This window comes from Bos taurus, chromosome 2, assembly GCF_002263795.3.
Source record: "Bos taurus isolate L1 Dominette 01449 registration number 42190680 breed Hereford chromosome 2, ARS-UCD2.0, whole genome shotgun sequence".
Taxonomy (NCBI): domain Eukaryota; kingdom Metazoa; phylum Chordata; class Mammalia; order Artiodactyla; family Bovidae; genus Bos; species Bos taurus.
This window is the reverse complement of record NC_037329.1, coordinates 23,752,899-23,779,149: the sequence shown is the minus strand read 5'-3', so window position 1 is coordinate 23,779,149 and position 26,251 is coordinate 23,752,899. Positions and strand designations below refer to the sequence as shown.

The following is a 26,251-nucleotide window of genomic DNA, read 5'->3' as shown; positions in this document are numbered from 1 at the left end:
AGTACACATCATGGATAAGACTCATCACAATTGTCAGTTGTACATCGTTTCTAGGGTGATCCATAGCCTTGTCCCCATAAACGACTATGCTACCTTCTTGCTGCTGCTTCCACCGTTCAGGGAACATGCTTACTGCCTGTTTGGTGTAGAGTGATCTACAGAGAACGTTAGAGTCTGATGAATTCTATATATGGGTCTGTGGAGAGACGTTTTAAGTTCATTCATAACTTCCTCATGGATGAAAAATAGACACTTGACAATAGTTCACCTCTGATCAGCGATTTTAGGCATTTTGCACTATGTAATATTGCTTTCCTATTAAACTGACTTCCAGATTCTTTATGTAATTGTGATATAATTGACATACAACCATATGTATACAAGTGTGCACACTCACACCACATTTTCATTATCCATTCACTCATTGATGGACACATTGTTTCCACGACTTGGCTAATGTAAATAATGCTGCAATGAACATGGGCATGCAGGTAACTTTTTGAGTTAGAATTTTTATCTCTTTTGGATAAATACAAAAAGTAGAATTTCTGGATCATACCATAATTCTACTTTTAATTTTTTTGAGCAAACTCTGTGCTGTTTTCCATAGTGACTGCCTCAACTTAACATTCCCACCAAGAGTGGGAGTGCACAGGCGTTCCCTTTCCCCCACATCCTCAGTGATGTTGAGCACTTTTTCATGTACCTGTTGGCATCCAGATGTCTTCTTTGGAAAAATGTCCAAACCCTCTGCCCATGATTTAATTGAGTTATTTGGTTGTTTTGTATTGAGTTGCATGAGTTCTTTATAAATTTTGGGTGTTAACTCCTTATCAGATATAGTATTTGTGGATATTTTCTCCCAATCTGCAGGTTGCCTTTTCATTTTGCTGATGATTTCTTTTCCTGTGCAGAAGCTTTTCAGTTTGCTGCAGTACCACGTGTTGATTTTTGCTTTGCCTTTGCTTTGACTTTTGCTTTTGATATTAATTCCAAAAATTATCACCATGACCATGTCAAGGAGCTTGCTGCTTATATTTTCTTCTAAGAGTTCTGTGGTTTCATGTCTTACATTCAAGTCTTTAATCCATTTTGAGTTAATTTTTGTGAATGGTATAAGATAGTGATATAGTTTCATTCTTTTGCATGAGGCTGCCCAATTTTCCCAACACCATTTTTCTGAGAAGACTATCCTTTCTCCATTGTATAGTCTTGGTTCCTGTGTCATAAATTAATTGACCATATACATGTGGGTTTATTTCTAAGTTCTCTGTTTTGTTCCATTGATCATTGTGTCTGTTTTTATGCCAATACCATACTGTTTAAATTATCATAGCTTTTTAATATAGTTTGAAGGAGTATGATACCTACAGCTTTGTTCTTTCACAAGATTGCTTTGGCTATTCAGAGTCTCTATGATTTCAGATATATTTTAGGTTTGTTCTATTTCTGTGAAAAATGCCATTGGAATTTTGGTAGGGATTGCATTGAATCTGTATATTACTTACAGTAGTATGAACATTTTAACAATATTAATTCTTCTAATCCATGAGCTTGGACTGTCTTTCCATTTATTTCTGTCTTCTTCAATTTCTTTCATTATTTTCTAGTAGTTTTCAATATACAGATCTTTCAACTCTTTGGTTAAATTTATTCCTAGGTATTTTAGCTGCAATTGTAAACATGATTGTTTTCTTAGTTTTTCTGATACTTCATTATTAGTGTATAGAAATGCCACAGATTTCTGTGTATTGATTTTGTATCCTGCAACTTTACTGAATGTGTTTATTCTAACAGTTTTTTGGTGGCATTGTTAAGGTTATCAGTTCAGTTCAGTTCAGTCGCTCAGTTGTGTCTGACTCTTTGCAACCCCATGAATCGCAGCACACCAGGCCTCCCTGTCCATCACCAACTCCCAGAGTTCACTCAAACTCACGTCCATTGAGTTGGTGATGCCATCCAGCCATCTCATCCTCTGTTGTCCCCTTCTCCTCCTGCCCCTAATCCCTCCCAGCATCAGAGTCTTTTCCAATGAGTCAACTCTTCGCATGAGGTGGCCAAAGTACTGGAGTTCAGCTTTAGCATCATTCCTTCCAAAGAACACCCAGGGCTGATCTCCTTTAGAATGGACTGGTTGGATCTCCTTGCAGTCCAAAGGACTCTCAAGAGTCTTCTCCAACACCACACTTAAAAAGCATCAATTCTTCAGTGCTCAGCTTTCACAGTTCAACTCTCACATCCATACGTGACCACTGGAAAAACCATAGCCTTGACTAGACGGACCTTTGTTGGCAAAGTAATGTCTCTGCTTTTCAACATGCTATCTAGGTTGGTCATAACTTTTCTTCCAAGGAGTAAGTGTCTTTTAATTTCATGACTGAAGTAACCATCTGCAGTGATTTTGGAGCCCAAAAATATAAAGTCTGACACTGTTTCCACTGTTTCCCCATCTATTTCCCATGAAGTGGTGGGACCAGATGCCATGATCTTCATTTTCTGAATGTTGAGCTTTAAGCCAACTTTTTCACTCTCCTCTTTCACTTTCATCAAGAGGCTTTTTAGTTCCTCTTCACTTTCTGCCATAAGGGTGGTGTCATCTGCATATCTGAGGTTATTGATATTTCTCCCAGCATCTTGATTCCAGCTTGTGCTTCTTCCAGCCCAGTGTTTCTCATGATGTACTCTGCATAGAAGTTAAATAAGCAGGGTGACAATATACAGCCTTGACGTCCTCCTTTTCCTATTTGGAACCAGTCTGTTGTTCCATGTCCAGTTCTAACTGTTGCTTCCTGACCTGCATATAGGTTTCTCAAGAGGCAGGTCAGGTGGTCTGGTATTCCCATCTCTTTCAGAATTTTCCACAGTTTATTGTGATCCACATAATCAAAGGCTTTGGCATAGTCAATAAAGCAGGTGTTTTCTGGAACTCTCTTGCTTTTTCAATGATCCAGCATTATATATGTATATAAATGTATATCATATGTAAATAATAACAGTTTTACTTCTCTTTTAGGGTATGAATGCTTCTTTTATTTTTTTTCTTGCGTAATTGCTTTGACTAGGACTTCCAATACCATGTTTAATGAAAGTGGTGAGAATGGGCATTCTGATCATAGAGGAAAATATTTCAGCTTTTTATGTTGAATATGATATTAGCTGTGGGCTTGTCGTGTATGGCCTTTATATTGAGGTGTGTTTCCTCTATACCCACTTTGTTGAGAGTTTTTTATTTTGAAAGGATGATGAGTTTTTTCAAATGCTCTTTCTATATTTGTTGAGATGATAATATGATTTTTACCCTTCATTTTGTTAATGTGGTGTATTACATCAATTAACTTGCTAGTATTGAATCCGAATTTTAAACTACCTTTTACTATAAGGCTTACAGTAGAAAATCAGGGCTAAACTTTATCCTGGTTATAATTCTGGTTCTTATGTTTTTCTTCCTTGCCTTCCTTTCCTTCTGCACCCCTTCCCACTTCCCTTCCTTCTAGGGAAAAGGATTCAGTGAGACAGAGTAGAAGAGTCACTTTGTAAAAAGCCAAAGATTTATTTTGGAAGTGCACGTAAGTGACTCTGGAAAAGTAGGGGAAAAAATGATTCATTCATTTCAGTCTGAATAGGAATTTAGTCTGCCATGAGCTTTGAGACTGGCTGCAAGAATAAAATTTTAATGAGAAGAGAAAGCTCATCTGTGACATTGTGAGAGGTGGGTGCTGAAATCTTTGCTCCAAGGGGGCATTTCAGAGAAGCCCAAAATAATGGCATAGATGTCTTGCCATCTGTTTTCTTATACCAGTGTGTGCCAACCTTTTGAAAAAAGCTCCTACTTACTTAGGCATTTGCACACACTATTTTGGCCTCTAAAGTGGGCAATGAACATTATATAATAATTATCACAAAATTGGACTTGAACTGTCTTAAACTTTCTGTGTGTTCATTGACTGATTGATGCTTTGTCCTCTGAGCATCTTCAAAGTATACCAAACAGAAGAAGTGTGTTTTGAATTTTCTTTCGAGCTCTCCCTATGGCTTCTGGTATGTGAGGGAAGGTGGCAGAGAGGGGAGCGATTTGTTGTTACTTTCTGTGTCTGTTTTAAATGCTCCCTTGGCAGCATCCCTGCGACCATTTTGCTTTAATGTTTTCAATTCTTCTTTGTTTTTAATCTTTTTGAGACAACAGCTGGATTCTGCTTTTAGCACTTACTCTTGATTCCCTGTCCTGTTGTGAGCCACTCTGATTTTTTTTTAAGGGATGTGGCATCCTACTTTTCCACAGTATTTAATTAAAACTTCGGCTCTTTGGAACTTGTCACAGGCAACTGCTAGAAAACAGAGCCAGGGAATATTTTTTAAGGCATCTAAGACCCTTTTTCCACCTTTGCAGCCTCCCCTACCCAAGAGTTGAGTGTTCACTTACTCCTGGCTTTTGGTGAAACTTTACAATGCCTGCTCTACCTGAGATTAAACTGTATATATTGATTTGTGACCTATATGAACTTGCCAAAAAAGGTGTATTTCCTGAGTTCCATTCATAATTTTCTGTGATTTTAATTATCACTAAAATGGTTTAATTCTCTGAATAGCAAACCTACGTCTGACTCTGTTCTCTGAGACTGCCAATTCTGAACTTTATGCTGATGTAATTTGTCCCCAAGATATATATGCTTAGGTTACCAAGGGCATTCAGAGATGAATATCTTGTTTTGTATAGGGAAGGAGGGAGTTAGAAAGGCAAAGGATAAAAGTAACACTTTCTCCAAAAAAAACAAACAAACAGAATTTGCCCCAAAGCCATTTAGAATGATTGACTTGTCCAGATTTTGAATTTATAGAATGAGCTGTATATTTATGACAATTAAAAAAAATTAAGCCACTGTTGATCAGATTTCTCATGCTCCCCAAGGTCATGGTATTCCCTTCTATCATAGCTCTGTTTAGAAAAAATTATAGTGAAATGGAGCCCTTTCTTGGAAATATCCCAGTAGTGAGGAATAGATACCATTAAAACATTTTTTGAATAGCCAAGTTCTAAACTTTTTTTTTAAAACCCTCCATTTCATGCCAGATTATATGAACTGCTGAACTTCACACAGAATTTAACATACAATAAGAAAACAGCCTATTGAAGCCGTCAAGATTTATTAACCTTCCGTCTGAGGTCTTTGATTTGAAATGTCCTTATTGAGGCAGGACAGAATGAAATTACCCAGGGAATGAAGTGTTTTAGGATTTGTGAGAAAAGTTATCTTCATCAGTTTTTTAATCTTTCTTTTTGAGATAACATAATTTTCAGGATAAATTATTACGGCACACTGAATTATAATCTACAAATTAGAATATAATTGTGCAATTTGGGTATCATTCTCTTGCTCACATTTTATATTAGGCTTATTTCTTTGCAGACTTACAGTATTGTGAGTTTTTCATAAACAGCTATTTAAAGCCATTCACATAATCAAAATAATATTTATAGATATTCAGAAAATGATTAATCTTAAAACTGTGGCAAAGCAGAAAACCTCACTGTGTGGGTTTGCCACCTCCCCCAACAAAAATGCAAGTTTTGGTTAAGTTCCCTGAATGAGTGTAGTGAAAATTAGTTTCTTTTGGAACGATCATACAATTGAAAGACTGATTTAAATTAGGAGGGCACACCGGGCTTGGCAGAGGGCATTGTGTGAAAGCAAAGCATAATTTTCCTCTAAACAAAGACAAGCTTGTTGGAGAGCATGCTTTATTGCCTGGAAATTCTATATATATGCAAAGTTGCTCATCAATTCACTGTTGGGTTTTATGTGCTTGGTTTCTCCTTTTGTTTGGAAAAATCAAATGCTGAAAAAAGTGGGCGTAGCTCTGCATGCTATAGGCATCAAGAAACCTACACATGCCAATCCTCTTGGTGTGCAGTGTTCCTGCGTGGGGAGCTGCCTGCAGGAGGGACGGTCAGCCTGGGGCTTCATGCAGGTAAAATCAGGGTATATGCTTCAGCAGAGCCCACCCAGGATTTCTGGAAAATGACATCTTTGTCTGATCCCTCCCTCCGACAGCCAGGTGGATATAGTGGGTAAGTTAGGGTCACATCCTGTAGACCATTTAGGGTTTTCTTTCTTTTAAGCAGCATTAATGTGACACAATACACAGACATACCATTTGTCCACTTACAGTGTACGACTCAATAGCTTTTAGTATGTTGTACTACCATTACCACAATCAATTTTAGAACATTTTTGTCACCCCAAAAAGACAAACCACACCGCAGTTAGTGTTCTCTGCAGACTCAGCTTTGGGTAAACTAATGAAATGAAGGTGGACATTCTCTAGGATGCTTTTAAATAGAAATTCTCATCTTTGGATTTGCCTTCTCCAGTTTGTATCTTAGCTTCATGGCATAGCAACTGTATTTAATACTCAGAAATAGCATCTGTATGGCACTTTACAGTGTGCAGAGAACTCTCTTGTCAACTGCAGCTGAGAAGCATAAATGGCAGCGTGACAAGTTTGGGGCTGAGATGTTCAGAGGAACCATGTTATTTGGCAGCATCAGAGGAGTGGGCCTGCAGGCTGGAAGCTGGGCATTGGAGCAACCTGAGCCCAACTGTGTGGAGTCTGGTGTGGGATGGGGATAGCAGGAGAACCAGTGGCCAGAGGTGGATCCAAGCTGAGAATAGGGATGTAGGTACCAAGAGGATTTCCATATAGGAGATTGGGGGTTTAGAGGTCAAACATCAGGATGGAATATTGTCAAAACAAGATCATGACAAGGATCTGAAAGGGAGGTGGAGATCACCATAGATAACCAGATGGCAAGGAGGGCCACACTTGAGAAGGGAGGAGCTGGGGTCAGCGTAGAAAAGCCAGGAAATCCAGCATGGTTGCCAAGTCCTGTACCTCTGAGTGCACCCCACCAGCCACCCAGCACTCCCCCACACACACTCCCCATCACCTGGCTCTGAGTCACTCTGTTGGTGCTTTCTTCTCTCCACCCTCCCCCACAACTCCATACCTTTCTCCAGGCCCCCATCGCTCTGTGGGCCCATTTGGACAGGCCCCCTCCAGTCAGCATTTTCTTTTAGATTAATTTCCTTCCCTTTGACGGGCTCCCTACACCCATATGTGCAATGAAGAGGCACTTGGGCAGGAGTCCCAGCTCTTTGGGATGTAGACAGGCTGGACTGACCCATCTCTGCTTGGAGGAAAGAGCAAAGATGAACCAGAATGTCGTCATTTGGTAGGGGGTTGAGGGTGGGCAGAGAAGGTTCAGACAAGACTCTTTATGGGTCCCGGGGTCCAGATTCAAGGTCCCTCACTTGAGTGCCCTCCTCATGGGCTGTCCCCACATCTCTCCTTAAAGGTGCCATTTTCAGCTTGACATTTTCACTACAGGAAGAATCCTTTTTTGTCCACATCAGCTGTGTGCTGTGTGGAAATGTAGTTGGCAGTATCTCCTCTCCCAGTGAGGCGTATAAGGAATATTTAATAAGGTGCCCCTCTACCCCCTGAAGGTTTTCTTTCCAAATCGTTCTACATCTCTGATGCAATGTGCTTTAGTTTTTTTCTCCCAGCCTAAATATACCTCAGTGTATTCAATGAAAGTAGTGTGAAAGTTATTAGTTACTCAGTCATGTCTGACTCTTTGTAGCCCCATTGACTGTAGCCTGCCAGACTCCTCTGTCCATGGAATTCTCCAGGCAAGAATACTGGAGTGGGTAGACATTCCCTTCTCCAAGGGATCTACCTGACCCAGGAATCAGACCTGGGGTTTCCTGCATTGCATGCAGAGTCTTTACTGTTTGAGCCAAAAACCATGTCCGTATGTGCTGTGCTTAGTGGCTCAGTCGTGCCTGACTCTTTGCGACACCATGGACTGTAGCCCACCAGGCTCCTCTGTCCATGGGGATTCTCCAAGCAAGAATAGTGGAGTGGATTGCCATGCTCCCCTCCAGGGGATATTCCTGACCCAGGGATCGAACCCAGGTCTCCCACATTACAGGAAGATTCTTTACTTATCTGAGCCACCAGGGAAACCCCATATAGATTGGGGCAAAATATGATATTGTTAAATCATCAAGAATTTTATTTAAACCTGTAATAAAATCAAGAATATTTACATGTTACAAGTGTTGGAAAACACAAATTCGTGTTTTATACTTTGGGTTTTCATAAGCACAGCACGCTTGTATCATTGTTTAGATTTTGTGTTGATTGGTGGAAAGGTGGTTTCTTTCCTTGCAGTGCTAGAGAGAGAATTTATAGGGAAGTCCAGTGTAGCTATTTTCTGAGAGTTGACATTTGAAGTTGAGTTTCTAGATTGCAGCAGAAATCAGCCTGTGTTTGTGTGTGATCAGAGGTTACTCTGTGTGGGACAGCTGGACTCCTCAGCTCTGCCTGCACTGGAGAGGGAACAGCTGGTGTCCTCAGGCCCCAAGACAGCCCGGAGTGGAGAATACAAGGAAACAGAAGGCACTTCCCGGAAAACCTGGGCACAGAAGCTGGAAGGCTGACCCCTGAGGGCTGTGGCCAGCAATCAAAATGACTACTCGAAGAGCCCAGAAAAGACCCCCTTGATCCAGGATGGCATTGAGTCTGGTGGCTGGGGCCTAGAGGAAAGTTTGCCAGCAGAGGAAGAACAAACGAAAACTGGGCCAAGTGATTGCATTGCAGTTTAGGGTCGTCGGTCAAGGTTGGGCAGTATTCCAGCCTAGAATTAGAGATACAAGGGACAAGAAATACCTTCCAGGGAAGGGGCAGGCGAGGACAAGCAGGCTGCGGACTTCACCGAGGGGCGGACTTGAGTCCCAGCGAAGGAGTGAACACGTACGAAGTCAGGGTCAAAGCCCAGCAACGGGACCAAGCACACCCGGTGGGATTCTGGGGAGGCTGTGACTCTGTAGCCCTTTCCACCTCCTCACCCCTCCGCCCCACAGGCTACATACCTAGACACCCAGGGGCCGCCCCGAATTTCCCAGCTGGTAGGGACAGGGCTTCCGCTTCAGTAACCATCCGCGGGAGAGGCAGAGGCCGCTGGACCTACAAACTGGGGGCGGAGCCTGTAACTGAGCTGAGTTGGGGGAGGCTGATGTTGACAGAATAAAGGCACCAAGTGTGTCCGCTCGGGAGTGTCCGACTCTGTGGCCCCAGGGACTGTAGCCCGGCAGATTCCTCTGTCCATGGCATTCTCCAGACAAGAACAGTGGAGTGGGTAGCCATTCCCTGCTCCAGGAGATCTTCCAGACCCAGGGGTCGAACCCAGGTCTCCCGCATTGCAGGCAGATTCTTTACCATCTGAGTCACCAGGGATGCCCCCAAATGCCCTGAGAGTAATCATCTAGAGTTTCAACTCTGATTTCTTGTCATTTCTTGGAAACTTTTAATTTTATTATTATTTTAAATATACTCAGAATAATATGAAGTATTCCCCTAAGCCTTTTGTTTCAATTCTGCCAATTATTTACATTTTGCCCCATTTGCTTTATCATTCTTTGCCTCTTTACTTTTTTCTGAATCATTTGTAAGTTGAGACATTGTACTCCCTTTATTCCTAAATATTTCAGGGTATGTTCCAGTAGAACAAGGACATTTTCTTATATAACCCATAACACTGTTATCAAAATCAGTAAATCTGGTTCCTTTTAACACTAATAATATTCAGCCACCATCCATAATGTTTTATAATTTCTGTTCTATTATTTTAAACTGTCAGAGATTGAAATTTAATTAAATTTCTTTTTTTCTTCTGACAGTCTTGGGGGAGAGAGCACAGGCAATGTTTTTTCTTCAAATGTATGACATGGGAAGCCTTTGCCAAATTTACAAAAAAATGCAGTTGGCAGTCAATGGAGTTACAACATAATGACACCAATTAGATAAAGCCATCAGAAAGATCAAAGACATTTTCTGAGTGATATGCTTGCATATTTGTTGGCCTTGGAATTAAATTTTTACAGTTCTATCTCATTGTCAAGAATACAACTGAAATCACCATGTGATAAGATCTGTGTATATGATCTTTATCTTTTTGCCTGAAGCTCAGAGAAGATCTGTTGCCAATGCAGACTCAATTTATTTTCCAGATTTCCCCCAATTGGGCTAAATGGGAGTGTAGCCAAAAAAAATAAGGTGTCTAACAAGAAAGCAATAATAGTAAAATGTGTTCTGATAGCAAAAGCTATCCAAAATATAGTATTGGAGAGGGAAAAAAAGGACTAACTGTAATGTACCATATGATCCACAGAAGAAGTGAGTGTCAGCAGTGGTTAACTCAGCGGTAGCGGGGTAGGTCGGAGAAGGCAATGGCACCCTACTCCAGTACTCTTGCCTGGAAAATCCCATGGACGGAGGAGCCTGGTAGGCTGCAGTCCATGGGATCGCGAAGAGTGGGACACGACTGAGCGACTTCACTTTCACTTCTCACTTTCATGCATTGGAGAAGGAAATGGCAACCCACTCCAGCATTCTTGCCTGGAGAATCCCAGGGACAGGGGAGCCTGGTGGGCTGCCGTCTATGGGGTGGCACAGAGTCGGGCACGACTGAAGCGACTTAGCAGCAGCAGCAGCTGGGTAGGTCTGTAGGTGGAGGGGAGTGAAAGGGGAGAATCGTTTTTTTCATTTTACAAACTATGTAGTTTAAATTTTTTAGCACGGGCTTCCCTGGTGGCTCAGAGGTTAAAGCGTCTGCCCAAAATGTGGGAGACCTGGGTTTGATCCCTGGGTCGGGCAGATCCCCTGGAGAGGGAAATGGCAACCCACTCCAGTGTTCTTGCCTGGAGAATCCCATGGACGGAGGAGCCTGATGGGCTACAGCCCATGGGGTCGTAAAGAGTCGGACACGACTGAGTGACTTCACTTCACTTCACTTCACTTTGTAAATTTTATAGTAATAACAATTTTTATACTAGAGAGGAAGAGTGGGAGATAGAGATGGTAGTTAGAACGAAATCAAAAGGCAAACTTATTTAAAAATGTGGTTTAGAAAGCAACAGCAATAGGCAGAAATATGAAAAAAAAAATGTTGGATATATAAAATGAATCATTTTCTACCATCATCTATTTATATATGGCTGCCAGTTTTTTCCAGCTAGATTCATACATGGGTCTCTTAAAACTAAATTTTCACTAACGAGTGCATTTTGGTGCTAATTCTGGTAGAGCAGACTGGCTGCTCTATCCCACTGTATGTTCTTTTAAATAACAAAATTGATTAGTATTTAGAGATTTTTGATGAGTTGAGTTTAGGTCTTGTTTTATCAGCATCAACTGATCTTCATGCTTCTCCTGTCCCTTCTTTAAAAGCAAAAAGTTCAGGACGATCTAACATGGAGAGATGACAGGAACTAGGAACCACTCAAGGGATTCGAGGGGTACAGTATTCCATAAGAGACAGAAGCTTCCAGAACTACCAGGGCTGTATTACCATGATTCCCCAGATATAGGCAGTCAGAGTGTGTTGGATTAACAAGGATGTCTCAAGGTTGTGTACTACAACTTGGAGCAGAATAGAAATGTTACCTGTGAAGGGAGATGGAGAAAGTAAGGCACCGTGTGAGCAGAACGTTGCAGGAGTTAGGAGTAAGTTCAAATACAAAGGCTCCGAAGGTCTAGCGTATGTGAAGCTGGGAAGTGGCCGACTCCAGGCTGTGGAGCTCCGTCAACATCCGAAAGAGGAAAAAGGCACTGCTGTTGTCCATTCGTGAATGCGGCAAAAGCTGGAATCCTGTATGCCCCCTGGGCTTTCAGGGTAGGATTGGGATTAAGGAGATAGGACAGCTGGGAAGCTGGTGGATGCTTCAAGAGGAAATAAGCACAGAAATGCATAGTACCTGTGACCCAGTGGTTTCAAGTTTTGAGGGACAAAGTCAAAAACTAAAGAAGTGCCGCTCAATTGGGAAGTTAGGTATCTGTTTGGGCCAGGAAAAGTCCTCCTACCCCACTGTCTTAGTCTGTTCGGGCTGCAATAGCAAAATGGCACAGACGGGGTGGCTTTTAAACAACAGAAAATTATTCTTCCCAGTTGTGGAGGCTGGCAGTCTGAGGTCAGGGTGCCAGCCCTCTGCTGAGGGCCCTCTCGGGATGCACACTCCTCCTTGTGTCCCCATCTGGCGGGAGGGGCTAGGGAGCTCTCAGAAGAGCGCTGATCCTTCATTCTCACACTTAAACACCTCCCACAGGTCCTACCTCCTAACAGCATTACGTTGGGTGTTAGAATTTCAACATATGAATTTGAGGGGACGCATCCAGACCATAGCACCTTCTGAATCACTCCTCACCATCCGCCTCCTGCTCTGCCTGCTGCCCTTTATAAAGTACATTGTAGAGCAAGAAAGCAAACCAAAATGTTGGTAGCTTCTTCTGTGTTCTTATGACAGTCTCAGGCTATTACTTTCTGTGAAATGATCCTTTATTTTAGGTTTTTAAATTACTGATGCATCCTAATTCTGTGTCAACATTAAACACTTACTTAAACAGGAAATTTGCCTGTTCCCATGATATGTTTTACAATATTCTTGTTAGTTTCATAAGCACTGGGCTTGATCATTTTAATTAAGAATGACTATATATCCATCACTTTGAAGACAAATATGGTTAAATAAAATGTCAATCAGTAGGTTTTTCTATAAACAAGGAGGCAGCAGCTATGTAGAGACAGTGCTCATAATCTCATTTATACAGTAGATGGACTGTGGTAAGTTCGGGCTTAGCAAAAAGAGAGGTGAGGAGGATTTCCTGTGCAGTAACAGCTCCAGCAGAGAAGGCAATGGCACCCCAGTCCAGTACTCTCGCCTGGAAAATCCCATGGACGGAGGAGCCCTGGTAGGCTGTGGTCCATGGGGTTGCTAAGAGTCGGGCACGACTGAGCGACTTCACTTTCACTTTCCACTTTCATGCATTGGAGAAAGAAATGGCAACCCACTCCAGTGTTCTTGCCTGGAGAATCCCAGGGACAAAGGAGTCTAGTGGGGTGCCGTTTATGGGGTCGCACAGAGTCGGACACGACTGAAGCGACTTAGCAGTAGCAGCAGCAGTAACAGCTCCAGAGCCATTATTTTATGACTAAATTAAGTAGTATTGACCTACTGTGTGTATCTGCATCTCAGTTTGAATGTTTCTAAGAGAAGCTCATGGCTAACTCAAAGTTGAGTGGCTAACTGAATCACATGGCTAACTAAATCATACTCAAAGATGCAGGGTGTGCACTAACTTAGAATTATTAATATAATCATTCCAGTGAGCCCCCTGAAATCCCCCAATCTTTTAGTCATATTAAAAGTGCACGTGTGTTGAGCATGCCTCAACAAGAAATCTGAGTCTTTATTATCAGTAAGTCTAAGTGGTTGGAGATTGTTTGGCCTTGAGGAACAAAGCGTCTTTACCACCCTCTGTCCACGTTCCTCTGTCTTCCTTTTCCCCCAGACTCAGGCCCCTTTGAGGGGCCATATACAGGCCTGTCCTCCCTTTAAGGGCTTAATGCCTTTCTTGTTTTCCCATCAAAACCGTTCTCCACACAGCAGCCAGAATGATCTTTTAAAAACACATACCTGCCCTTGTCACTTCTCCACTTAAACTGCTTCCAGTTGTACGAGGATAATGTTCCAAACCTCCATCATGGCCTCCCAGCCTCGCCGTTTGGCCCGAGCACTGCTCTATCCACAGCGACTTCCCCTCTCTTGCCAGACACACTTCTCTGTCTCCGCAGCACCCCTGTTCCCTCTACCTGGAAGGCCCCCTGGTTCTGACCTCCAAGCCTCCTCAGTCTCATATTCCATGTCCTTGCCCGGAGCCCCATGTCTGAACTTGCCCCACGCTCCACCACCCAGCCACATTTTCAGTGTATTTTTTTCCTTCTAGCTCCTGCACTGAGATGACTGTATGATCAGATGAGAATGGCTGTCCCCTCACTAGATGCAAAGCCCATGAGGACCCCTCTATGAGGACCCCACTGTGCCTCTCTTGTCCCCTTGACTAAGTGAATGCATTTTCCCTTCCTTTCCTTCAGGGCTAATCTGACTTCATCTCTGTGATTGAGCGAGGGCTGCCTAACTGTATTCTTTGCAGCCCTGATCTCACCTGAGAGTACTTGAGGGTCCCTCCACCTTTTGGTTGGGATCTCTGCACCTTCACAGGCCAGTAGGAGAGAGAATTTCAAACAGATTTTGGAGGGAGACTGTATTTGCTCACTTGCAGTGTCATCTTACTCAGGCTTTACTCTAGGATTCCTAAGTGATTCAGGTTTGGAAAACTTCCTCCATTAGAGCTATTGTTGTCATTATCACCTCCAAACTATAGCTCTTGCAGGCTGCTTATGAATTTAAAATGGCCATGAGTTGGCAAGCAGAATTTTGCCTCCGTTTAGAAATAGGTGTACTAGAGCCAAAGGATGAATTAAACATCATTGAAGAAGAGGCGATGAAAGTTCTTTGTGCCCTGTGAGGTCAATGCCATAGAAATCAAGAAACAAGGAAACAAAAGAAGTTGGCATAAGAGGTGACCTGGTCCAGCCAGTGACCTGCTGTGAGAGCAGCAGTCCATACGGCTCTAAAAGGGTAAACGGGGAATTCTCCTGGGAGATTTCCCTTTACAACCGCTTTCTGTTTCCCCCCTCTCATCTGTGCTTCACACATTTAAAAATTCTCCAGACTCTGGGACTTTAGAGCAGTGTGCTATGTCCATTTCCCCACCATATCTTACATAGCATATGGAAGTTGTAAAGAAATAATCATTGCCAAGAAACAGACAAAAAGGGGGGAGCCTAAATTTTATATCCCTGTTCCAAGTTATTCTACCACATACTCAGGGCGTTTTCAGAGAAAGTCCAGGTGACCTGTTTGTCATTACATTTCATGAACTCAGCCTTAATACTTTGGGGGAACCTAGTACAGATGTAATGACTGGTACATGATGGCAGGACATATCCCCACACCACCGATGCAGTGCCCTCTATTCTTCCCCAACCCTGGACACTGCCCACCACGGGCTGTCAGGAGCGTGTCCCTGTTCTGAGCACACGCGAATCCCTCCTACCCTCAGGTGTTTATAGCCGGGCCTGTCCATAGTCCTCATGACTTCCTGTTTGTTATGTTTTTCTAGTGCTGATATCCCAACCTATGGACGGTATTTATGCTTTTCCTACAACTTGATGATCTCCTAGGTAGATGGAGTTGGTGGTGAAAGGGGACAGTTGCTGGGAAGGCCTGTATTGGAAGCCGAGGTCTCTGCCTGGCTGCTGGGAATGTGGTGACCGTGGCACACCGGCAGCCTAGATGCCTTGGCAGCGGGCAGCAGCTCAGAGAACATCTAGGAAAGGCCTCAGTGTGTTAGGAAGGTCTCGACCTCCAGGGTGGGGAGTTCTGCCCTACAGGGATACCTTCTTCTCTTGTCACAGAGGATTCAGCCAGGGTTCAAGCTGCCTGCCTTCCTTTATTCTCTGTGAGTCCGGTTTGGCAAATTTTTAAGTTGTTTTTTTTTTTTTTTAACATGAACCATTTTTAAAGGCTTTATAGAATTTGTGACAATATTGCTTCTGTTTTATGTTTTTTTTCTTTTGGCCACAAGGCCTGTAGGATCTTAACTCCCTGACCTGGGTTGCAACCTGCACCCCTTGCATTGGAAGGTGAAGTCTTAACCACTGATCTCCAGGGAGATCCCCTGCTTGGCAAATTGAGACTGGCCTTTAGAATGTGACGTGTCTCTACTATGCCTGCTCCTCCAGCACATGCCGCCCGACTTTTGTATCTGGCTGCTGGGCTACAGCTGGGCCATGTGGAGCCACTGTGTGGAGAAGTGTTCCCTGTTTGGGGATGGAGCAGCCCAGGCTGGGGCTCCAGACTCTGGAGCAGAGTTGGGTGACCCCCAGCCGCCCTTGGCCTGGTGGCTGCTCTGACAGCCTTCCAGCCAGCGTAGCTCAGTGGCCTTGACGGGATAGTGAAGGAGCTGAGACATGGACCAGGTTTTAACTTTCCTAAGACTGTCATACTTTGTCTTTTCTCAGCTTTCTCAGAAAACATTAAGATAGCCAGTGGCACATCTCTCCCCTCCATCTAGGACAGCCTTCTAGCCTCTCTAGCCTGAGAACTTCTTCCATGCACTGACTTTGCCTTATAAACTGGCCAATTGTAATTTAGAGAATTTTTTTTAAAGATTTGGTAAACCAAAAACTGTTCTGATGGCTATAAGGTTTCACTGATTTTTGTTCAGTTATTTCTGGGTTTACTCTCTTGTGCTCTTCCTTTCTCCTGGGACTAATTTACCATGTGGGTATGAAAACAGGCTGCTGCTGCTGCTAAGTCATTTCAGTCGTGTCCGACTCTGTGCGACCCCATAGACAGCAGCCCATTAGGTTCCTCTGTCCCTGGGATTCTCCAGGCAAGAACACTGGAGTGGGTTGCCATTTCCTTCTCCAATGCGTGAAAGTAAAAAGTGAAAGTGAAGTCGCTCAGTCGTGTCTGACTCTTAGTAACCCCATGGACTGCAGCCTACCAGGCTCCTCCGTCCATGGATTTTCCAGGCTAGAGTACTGGAGTGGGGTGCCATTGTCTTCTCCAATGAAAATAGGCGGTATATAGTAAAACGACTTAAGAACATCTACTCTTTAAGATGTTGTTTTTACAACTCCTTTTAGTAGACAGGTCAGTGGATGTATTGTGGGTCTTTATGTTGTGTGTGTATCAGCGGCCTCAGTAATAAGAAGTCACCCACAGAGTATTCTTCCCTAAAGCTGGAGACTCTGTCTGGGATATATCATCAAATATATTGGGATTTGTTTGATCAATTCTTGATTGTTGTTTTTTCTTCTCCTCTTCCTCATCATTATCATTATTATTTTTATTATCATCAGCAATCATTTAGTAAGTCCCTAATATATGCTGGGCACTTCTTTAGAGTTTTTTTCTCATCCCCCCACTGGCCCTGAAAGATAGATGATATTATCCCAAGTTCCTTACCCAGGAAACTGAGGTAACTTACTTAAGTTCACATAGGTAGCATGTGGCAGAATCAGAATTGCCTCCACTCTTGTGTGATTCCAGCATCTGCATGCTTTCCATTACATTAGAGGCACTTGAGTTTTTCCACTGAAGTTCTCTGAATGCAGAGGAAATCAATACATAATGCCCGGGGTCTAGACCCTTTGTAGCTAGAAGCAGCCAGCAGCAAGCTCAAATTTCTTTGAAGTTGCATGCTTTAATCTTTAAAATGTATGCAAATTTAGTTTTCTGCTCCATAATATAAAAGTATAAAAGTAGTCCTTTCAACTACTTGACATAGAATAAAATTTAAGCTCTAGGGAGAGCTTCTGTTAACCCCTGTCACACCTTCTCTTGTCCTGCTGGGTGCTACACTGGGGGTTTGTACACCTCACTTGGAGAAGGTCAGCATTGCACTATGATGCATCTTAGTTAAATTCTTAGTTCTTCCGATTCTGTTGGTAACTTGTCATTTGGCCAGTCTACAACCATAGATGTCTAACCCTTTTTTTTTCTTTTTTTAAATTTGGAGTATAGTTGATTTACAATGTTGTATTAGTTTATGCTGTGCAGAAAAGTGAATCCATTATACGTATACATATATCCACTCTTTTAAAAATTCTTATCCCATGTAGCCCATTACAGAGTATTGAGTAGCATTCCCTGTGCTCTACAGTAAGTCCTTATTAGTGATCTATTTTATGTATAGTGGTACGTATGTGTCAGTCCCAAATCTCCCAATTTATTCCTCTCCCCCCCCCAGCACTTCATAGGCAAATCCTAATTTGGTCTTTGCTGATTTCTTCATGGAAGAAGAAATGCCTTCTCTGAATAGCATCTTTCTGGCTGGGAGTTTAAAGATTATTTACTCTTGTTGTTTGTAGACTTTTAGTTTTCAGAAGCAAAAGTCATCTTTCAAATGAAATTACTCTTGGAACTCTAAATTCTATATCGGCTAAAAGTGAAGATACTCAAGTTGCCATAGGAGCTGAAGGCTCTGCTTATGTGTTACCTTGCCTGAGGGTCCTCTAGGAGCTCCGGGTTCTGCAGAAATAGGTTTTAAACCCCATTTCACCTATGCTTCACCCTCCACCTCTGGCAGTCACCAGTCTATTCTCTGTATCTATGAGTTTGGATTTTTTATATTCATTTATTTTGGATATTAACCCCTTATCAGATATATGATTTGTAAATATTTTCTGCCATTTAATACCTTGCCTTTTCGTTTGTTGATTGTTTCCTTTGCTGTGCAAATACTTTTCAGTTTAATGTAGTCCCACTTACTGATTTTTGGTCTGGTTGCCTTTGCATTTGGTGTTTTTAAAAAAAAAAAAAACTGTTGCCAAGACCAATGTCAAGGAGCCTACAGCCTATGATTTCTTCCAGGGGTTTTATGGCTTCAGGTCTTTGAGACTTTCATCCACTTTGAGTTAATTTTTGTGTAAGATTGTGGTCCAGTTGATGAAAGTGAAAGAAAAGAGTGAAAAAGTTGGCTTAAAGCTCAACATTCAGAAAACTAAGATTATGGCATCTGGTCCCATCACTTCATGACAAATAGATGGGGAAACAATGGAAACAGTAGCTGACTTTATTTTTCTGGGCTCCAAAATCACTGTAGATGGTGATTGCAGCCATGAAATTAAAAGATACTTACTCCTTGGAAGGAAAGTTATGACCAACCTAGACAGCATACTGAAAAGCAGAGACATTCCTTTGTCAACAAAGGTCCTTCTAGACAAGGCTACGGTTTTTCCACTGGTCACGTATGGATGTGAGAGTTGGACTACAAAGAAAGCTGAGTGCCGAAGAATTGATGCTTTTGAACTGTGGTGTTGGAGAAGACTCTTGAGAGTCCCTTGGCCTGCAAGGAGATCCAACCAGTCCATGCTAAAGGAAATCAGTCCTGAATATTCATTGGTAGAACTGATGCTGAAGGTGAAACTTCAATACTTTGGCCACCTGATGCGAAGAGCTGACTCATTTGAAAAGACCCTGATGCTGGGAAAGATTGAAGGCAGGAGGAGAAGGGGACGACAGAGGATGAGATGATTGGATGGCATCACCAACTCAATGGAGATAGGTTTGGGTGGACTCCAGGAGTTAGTGATGGACAGGGAGGCCTGGCGTGCTGCTGTTCATGGGGTCGCAAAGAGTCGGACACGACTGAGCATTCTTTTGCAAGTGGCTGTCCAGTTTGCCCAACACCTCACATTTATTGAGGAGTCTGTCCTTTCCCCACTGTATATTCTTGGCTCCTTTTTTGTAAATTAAGTGGCCATGTATGTAGGCCTGGGTTTATTTTGGGGCAGTCTTTTCCGTTCCATTCGTCTATGTATCTAATAAGTTATTTATAAATTCAATTCAGCAATGACATATATAAAGCAATTAGACATTTGAACCTGACTGAATATTATGGAGATATTACATTTCTTAGTTGAGATAATGGTATTATGGTTTTGTTTTGGGGGAAAAAAAGAATCCTTACCTTTTAGAGATTTCTATTGAAATATATGTGGATTAAATGATATGATATCTGGAATTGCTTCAAAATAACTCTGGAAGGGGCAAGTGGATCGGATTGTAGATGAAATAACATTAGTCATGAGTTAACAGTTATTGAGGCTGTATGTTAAGTATGTGGTGTGATACTCTATTTTTATATATGTATGAAAATTTCCATTCACATTCCAAAAGCCAACAGATATATATTAATTTTCTATTATGTGCAAGACAGAGTACCCTGTACTGAGTACAACAGTACTGCTGTCCTTAGGAGATTGATGCTTTCGAAGTGCAAAGGGCCCTGCCCATTCTCTGCAGGGAGCCCAGTGTCGAGGGCACAGTGAGGGCACAGTGGGTGCTCAGTGCATCTACATGCTGAAACGCAGCCCGTACTCTGCTCCCTGAATGGCTGCTCTGTCTTCCCTTCCCAGGAGTGACTGCTCTGGTATCACGCTCCATGAGCAAACCCTAGACCCCATGCTATGGAGCTGAAGGGAGGCAAAGTCCTGTTCACTTAGGAGTCAGGAATGTGCTTCCGTGGAGTTCATGGAACTTGATTTTGAGGTGCCCAAGACAAATGCATTCGCTGCATCCAAAACAGCATTTCTAAGCCAAGCAAAATTGCTCCTTTAATTTAACATGAATTATTTCTTTCAGGAGCCTGTTAATGGAGTTGCTAACAGTGAGAGGAATACCTCAAAAGACTGTGCGGGGTCATAGAACCTTCTTTGAACATAACCTAGCCCCCATCTGCTCTCTCTGAGCCTGTTTTTTCAGAGTCCAGCATAATATTATGCACAGAAGTGTGCTTTGCCCGGTGCTTTCTCATGAGGAAGAAGAGTAGATGGTATCATAAGAAAAAGGAAAAGCAGAACGAAGAAATTATCAAAGGGAAATGTCAGGAATTCAGGGTGATTGATTGGTCCCATGGGTATGTTTGAGTGATTAGTTAACTCAGAGGCAGAGAGAAATCATGATTTTGAATGTCTGCATGCAGGTGTTAGTATAGTTGCCTCAGAAGGAGAAGAAAAAAGGATTAAAAAAAAAAAAGCTAGTCACATCTTGACTAGAAGAAGGCTCTTTTGAGAGCTCATCAATGTTACATTACAAACACCATTCAAATCTACCAAATGGGCCAGATGGCTGCTCAAATACTGCATGCTGCCAGCTGCCCATTGCTACAGATGAAGTCTTTTCTGCTGACGTTTGTGTAACCCACAAGCACATTATGAAGTGTTGATTCTTTTGATGCTGTTTAACATTTATGTGCCATCATAATTATAAACCATAAATATACATGACACCACGCAACAAATAAAATTGCCCAGCTTTCATTCTGCAAGGGGAGGAGGCTGTATTTATTACCTGAGAAGAGAGAATGTCTCACACTCATATTCCATTCTTCATAAATGTCACTTCTGTCTCACTGGGAGCTTGATCTGCTTGCTGTATGCTCACCAAGCCTTATTCCTTCAAAACAGCACAGACTCCCGGCGCTAATATGTATCACTGAGCCTCAGGTTTTAAAGCACGTCTGGACCAAAAGTCAGAGGGAGAAAATTCAGAAGGATCTAAATAGTTCTAAATGAAGCCAAACTATTCTATTTGACAACATCCCACAGGTTCTTTGGAGGTCACATAACGGGCAGGTGTACAGTGTAAAAGGAAGCTGGCAAATAGTAATGAATCAGCTTCTTTCACATCAGACACTTTCCAGAGATGCATTTCTTTTTGCTTTGAAAGACGGCCGATTGAGTGCCATTCACCTGTTAGGAAGGTGGCACTTTTATTTGTATCTGCATCTATAAAAACCAAATGTCTTTTTCCTCCACAAAAACCTGAGCACATGTTTGAGAGAATGAGAAGCCAGGCAGGAGGTGGAGGGGAGGGCAAAAGCCCACACTGTTTGGTTAATCAATCACAAACCGTGAAGGAGTGGGTTGCAGTAGAAACCCCTCCCGAGGCAGGGGCACTTACAGTCTCATCCGGGAAGACCTCTTTAGAACACAGCATTTTTATTTTAGGCCACAGAGCCCAGACAGCACGCTTCATGGCTCTATAAATACAAGACTCAGATGCTTACTGACATCCAGCTTTTCTTCTTTTTAACATGTAAACACATGAATGCTCCAAGTGAGTAAATATCTGTGCACTGAGTTTACAATCTTGTCTTTCAGAAATATCGACAGTACATGGCAGGACTTCTGGCTCCTCCTTATGGTGTTATGGAAACGGGCTCTAACAATGACAGTAAGTGAAAAATGTGAACACTTGTATCTAAAAATTTGTCATGCGGTATGTGTTTTCATGTGACAAAGAAAAATCTGTCCAACACCAGCTTGACAGAATAAGTCTCCAGACTCTTTTATGGATAAACAGACCCTCCAGCCCATTCTTGGGTTATTTTAAAAAATTGTTCCTACAATATAATTATGTGGCCTTAGCTGATAGAGGGAGGTATGCTCTGGTGCTAGTTGGAACTTCAGCATGCTTTCTCAAAGGACCTTCATCTTAAAGTATGGTTTGAAGGTTCTTTTAAAATGGGATTCATGAACTGTGCTTATCTCAGTCACATGTAGACACCTGAGTGCTCCACCTCTTGCTTATTTTGATGCTCTTAAGGAAAGAAGCAGCACGAATCATTCTTTATTCTTCTTAAATCGTGCTCTCTTCAAATTCCGAGCCTTTTGTAGGAGACCGGTCTCTGGCTGCTCATAAAAGAAAGGAAGTTTTTCTCTGTGATACTCTTTCCTAATGGGTGCCCACTAGACTCAAAGTAATTTTGTGTCCTGAGTCTATCTGTTCATGCATGTTGGAAACACCTTTTTAGCACTCAGTACTATCCCTGAGAGTTGCTTGTTGAGGCTCTGGGTCCCTTGACTTGGCTCTTGTCCATGTATGTGTGATAACGCAGCAAGCCCTGGGGTTTCTGATGCTGTAGCACTTCAATGCTGACACACTGATGGATCAAGCAGTGCTTCCACTCCAAGCATCTCAGAGCCAGAGTCACCCTCATGTCTTCTTGAATACCTCCTTGAATTCCCACTCTCACTCAAACAGATCGCTCTCCACAGGTGACCCTTCTCGCTTGATCAGGATCTGAAGTGAGCTCCCTTTCCCTCTGTTTCATGTTTCTGGGCAGCCTGTGCATTCTCCTTCTCAGTTTCTTTTCTGTCCTTGGAGAGGTGGATGTTGGAGGACGGATCTTTCTTTTAGTTTCTTCTCCTGTTCTTGATTTTTCTCTTCTGGCTGATCTAGGGATGATCAGTAACCAAGTTGGAAATCCCAGTTGTGCTGTTTCCTAGCTGTGTGGCTTCTGGCAAGGCACTTAATGTCTCTGCGCCTCAGTTTCCTCATAGGATTGTTTTGGAGACTGAAAGAAGAGCACGTGTCAAATGTTTAGAAGGGTGCATGCGTGTATGCTCAGTCATCTCCAAGTCTTTGCAACCCCATGGTTTGTAGCCCACCAGGCTCCTCTATCCGTGGGATTTTCCCAGCAAGAATACAGGAGTGGGTTGCTCTTTCCTCCTCCTGGGGATCTTCCTCACCCAGGGACCAAACCCACATCTCCTGTTTCAGCAGGCAGATTTTTAACACCGCCCCACCTCGAAATCTCCATTTAGAAGGGCACTGGGCGTATAATAAGAACCCAAATGATGTGAACTACTATTTTCTCAACACCAGTGAATCTTTAACCCTTCAAAGTCTGACTTCCAACTCGAACCATCTAAATTCTCCAGTGACCAACCAATAACCAGACTCAGTCATTACTATTCTCCATTCTCTGACTGAGTAAGAGTTTCCATGTTCAGTCTCCATTCTCCCTTGGGTCCCATGCTCCACTGAATTATCCTGGTTTTCTCATGGCCACTTGTATTCTTGTCCCTTTCATGGGTACTTCTTCCCCTCATCTGGAAATTCAGTCACTACTCAAGTCCAGCCTTGGCTGTTTTTCTTTTTTTTCTCTATACTCTCCGCTCGATCGTTGCATCCTTTCTTGCAACTGATACAGATCCTTCCTGAAACCAGTAGCTCCATTTGAGTCTTACAAAAGGCAGCCTAACTTTCCAAATGACTGCTGGTTTTCTTCCCACCAGGTAGTCCTGCTGGTCTCATGCACTCACAGTGTTGATAATGGAGCACATGGTGATTCCCACAAACCGTCCTTCTGCTGAAAGCCTATTTCCATTCATAACTTCACTGTCCTCCCGTACAAGGTGCTAGGCCTCCACTGTTTGGAGCCCTCTCTTCTCTCACCGCCACCCACTGAGGTTAATCACTGGTCTGTCCCTTGCTCCTTCCTCTCTGGTGCTCATACTCTTTGCTTTCTCTCCCTGCTGCAGCTGCCTGGCTGAGGGCCTCATCACCCTTGACCTGAGAGCAAAGATGGCTCAATGGCTGTGAGTCTTCATTATTTCACCCAAGGTTTACCCTACACCTGACTTACACAGAACTTCTTCAATTTACGTTTTATTATGACAAATTTCAAACATACAGGATGATACAGTTAACACCTGTATTTTCATCGCTTTGATTTAATTAATATTTAATACTTGAATGTGATTTTTATTAACTTGATAGGTATTTTCACATAATCATTTTGCCATATTTTCTTCTTCTAGTCATATATATACATTTCAGCAGACGTTTTTGAAAATGTAGACTTTTCCATGCAAAAACCACACCATTACCACGCCCAATTGCTAGGATGATTTTCCTTAATAACAGCCCCCACCGAATCCAAGTCCAAATTTCCTCAACTGAATGTCTTTGGACTTCAATCACGGACCCATGTCATTGTCTCCAGTTTCTGTATCTTAAATGTTTTTTAATTTTGAAAGTCCCTTCCTTTCCTTTTCTTGTTCATATCACTCTGTTGCTCTGAACCTTTAATGATAGTCCACTGCCCGTCATAGAAAGTGAAATTCCAAGACCGCTAATGCCTTAGCCCAACTTTCAGGTTCCTACGTGTCCTGAGATCACCTTTTCAATATTGTTTCTCTTCAGATACCCTAATTTCTATCCACTCCAATATGAGGATTTGTATAACTGCATTTGTCTTATTAAACCTCCTAGAAAGTAAGCTTCTGTTACAACCTCATTCTGTTACAACCTGTATCTCCTCATTCTGTCAAATCTAGTCTTTTCAAGTGGTTGTTGGATGGGTGGAGGGATAAATGGCTAGATGGATTCAAGATGAATTTCTGAATGCTGACCTTGGGATACCCTTACTGTTTTTGAGAGATCTGGGAAGTGATGGCAAACATGTTCATTAATACTCTCTGCTTGAGAGAACAACCCTCTCCATCCGCTTGTTTTCTGTCAGAGCTTTAATGTCCTGATACTATGGTGGTCAAAGTTTAATTAGGGTGTGTTTCCTAGTAATCTATTCCTTTCTTCCCTCTCCTGCTTACTGCTGCCTATTAGGATGGGCGCTTGGTGCTTTTAATGCCAATATTTTAAGTGCTGTGTGGCTCCTTATTAAAAATATTGGGTGATTGAGTGTTAGTTGCTCAGTTCTGTCCGACTCTTTGTGACCCCATGGACTGTAGCCCGCCAGGCTCCTCTGTCCATGGATTCTCCAGGCCAGAATACTGGAATGGGTAGCTGTTCCCTTCTGCAGGGGATCTTTCCAACTCAGAGATCGAACCCAGGTCTCCCACATTGCGGGCAGATTCTTCACCATCTGAGCCAATGTTTGTAAATGAGTGAATGGATGAATGATTAACTTATTTGCTAAGAAGACTGAGACATCTCTGGAAATAGCCATTGCTGTGCTCACACCTGACTTGAAAGAAGCAAGAGTTGGCTGTGCCCAAGATAAAAATTGTGTGCTGGTGGTTTTTATGTGCAACTTGCCCCCAAGTTCAGATCCCTGAATGGTGTGAGGTGGTTTGCCTTGTAAAAATATAACAATTGCAACTTAAGAGTGTGATGTGTTTTTCTAAAATTCTGAGTGTTCTTGTGCTCAAGACAGAGGAATTAGTTGCTCACATGGTATAAAATAAGCAAGGATGACTTTTTACCTCTAGGAGAGTAAAGCATATGGTAGAAAAGCAAAATAAGCGTGATATTTTGTTGTCTGGCACATAGCCCTGCTCTGATTCATTGATTTGTTTATGTTACAGATTTTGGTAGGTGCTGCTTTTTTTCCAAGCAGCAGTATGTACATTTTTATGGAAAGACAAATTGAAAACATCAAATTTTTACTTGGTTTGATTCAGCAAGGGATTTAATTTCCATTTTCCAAGCTGATCTTCTAACTCATGTTCTTTCTCTCTTTCCTTTTCTAGGGATTCCTGACAAGGAGAACGTGAGTAACTACTCTTTCTCTGCCTAATTTCTAAAAACTGTCATAAGGTAAAAAAAATAATTGTGGTAACTTTATCAACAAGAGAGCTCTTTATCCATATTCAACAGAGTCATAAATATTTTTCTAATCTTATTCTGGCATCTTTGGGTGAGTCACTGTGAAATATGAAGGGGAGAAGGCCAATGGCTTTGACATGGTCGTCACATGTCCTTGATATTAAATCGTACGAAGAAAGGTTATCCTAGAGGGAGACGTTGCTAAGTGTTTCTTTCTCCCCTGATGCATACATGGCAGTAGAGCAAATCATTAGTTTAATGGCACATAGAAAATAAACTGTTTTTCCTTAATAGGAATATAAAATATGAAATTTGAGGCCAGTTGATTTTATAAATGCACCCAAATACATTAACGTTTCTCTTTGGAAGTTGAAAATAATGAATTATCTAATTGGTTAGGGCAAACAGGTAAGAGCCTAGGT

At 42.3% G+C, this 26,251-nt stretch overlaps 1 protein-coding gene across 3 annotated transcripts in view; it reads left to right on the top strand.

Annotated features, from left to right (window-relative positions):
* RAPGEF4 (Rap guanine nucleotide exchange factor 4) overlaps positions 1-26,251 on the top strand; it is a 330,219-nt gene that overhangs the window by 158,751 nt on the left and 145,217 nt on the right. For all 3 annotated transcript variants that reach the window (NM_001192902.1, XM_015474949.3, XM_010801907.4), the window contains 2 exons: positions 21,638-21,710; positions 25,754-25,773. In NM_001192902.1, the coding sequence (NP_001179831.1) occupies positions 21,638-21,710; positions 25,754-25,773 (93 nt within the window). The remainder of the gene's footprint in view (positions 1-21,637; positions 21,711-25,753; positions 25,774-26,251) is intronic.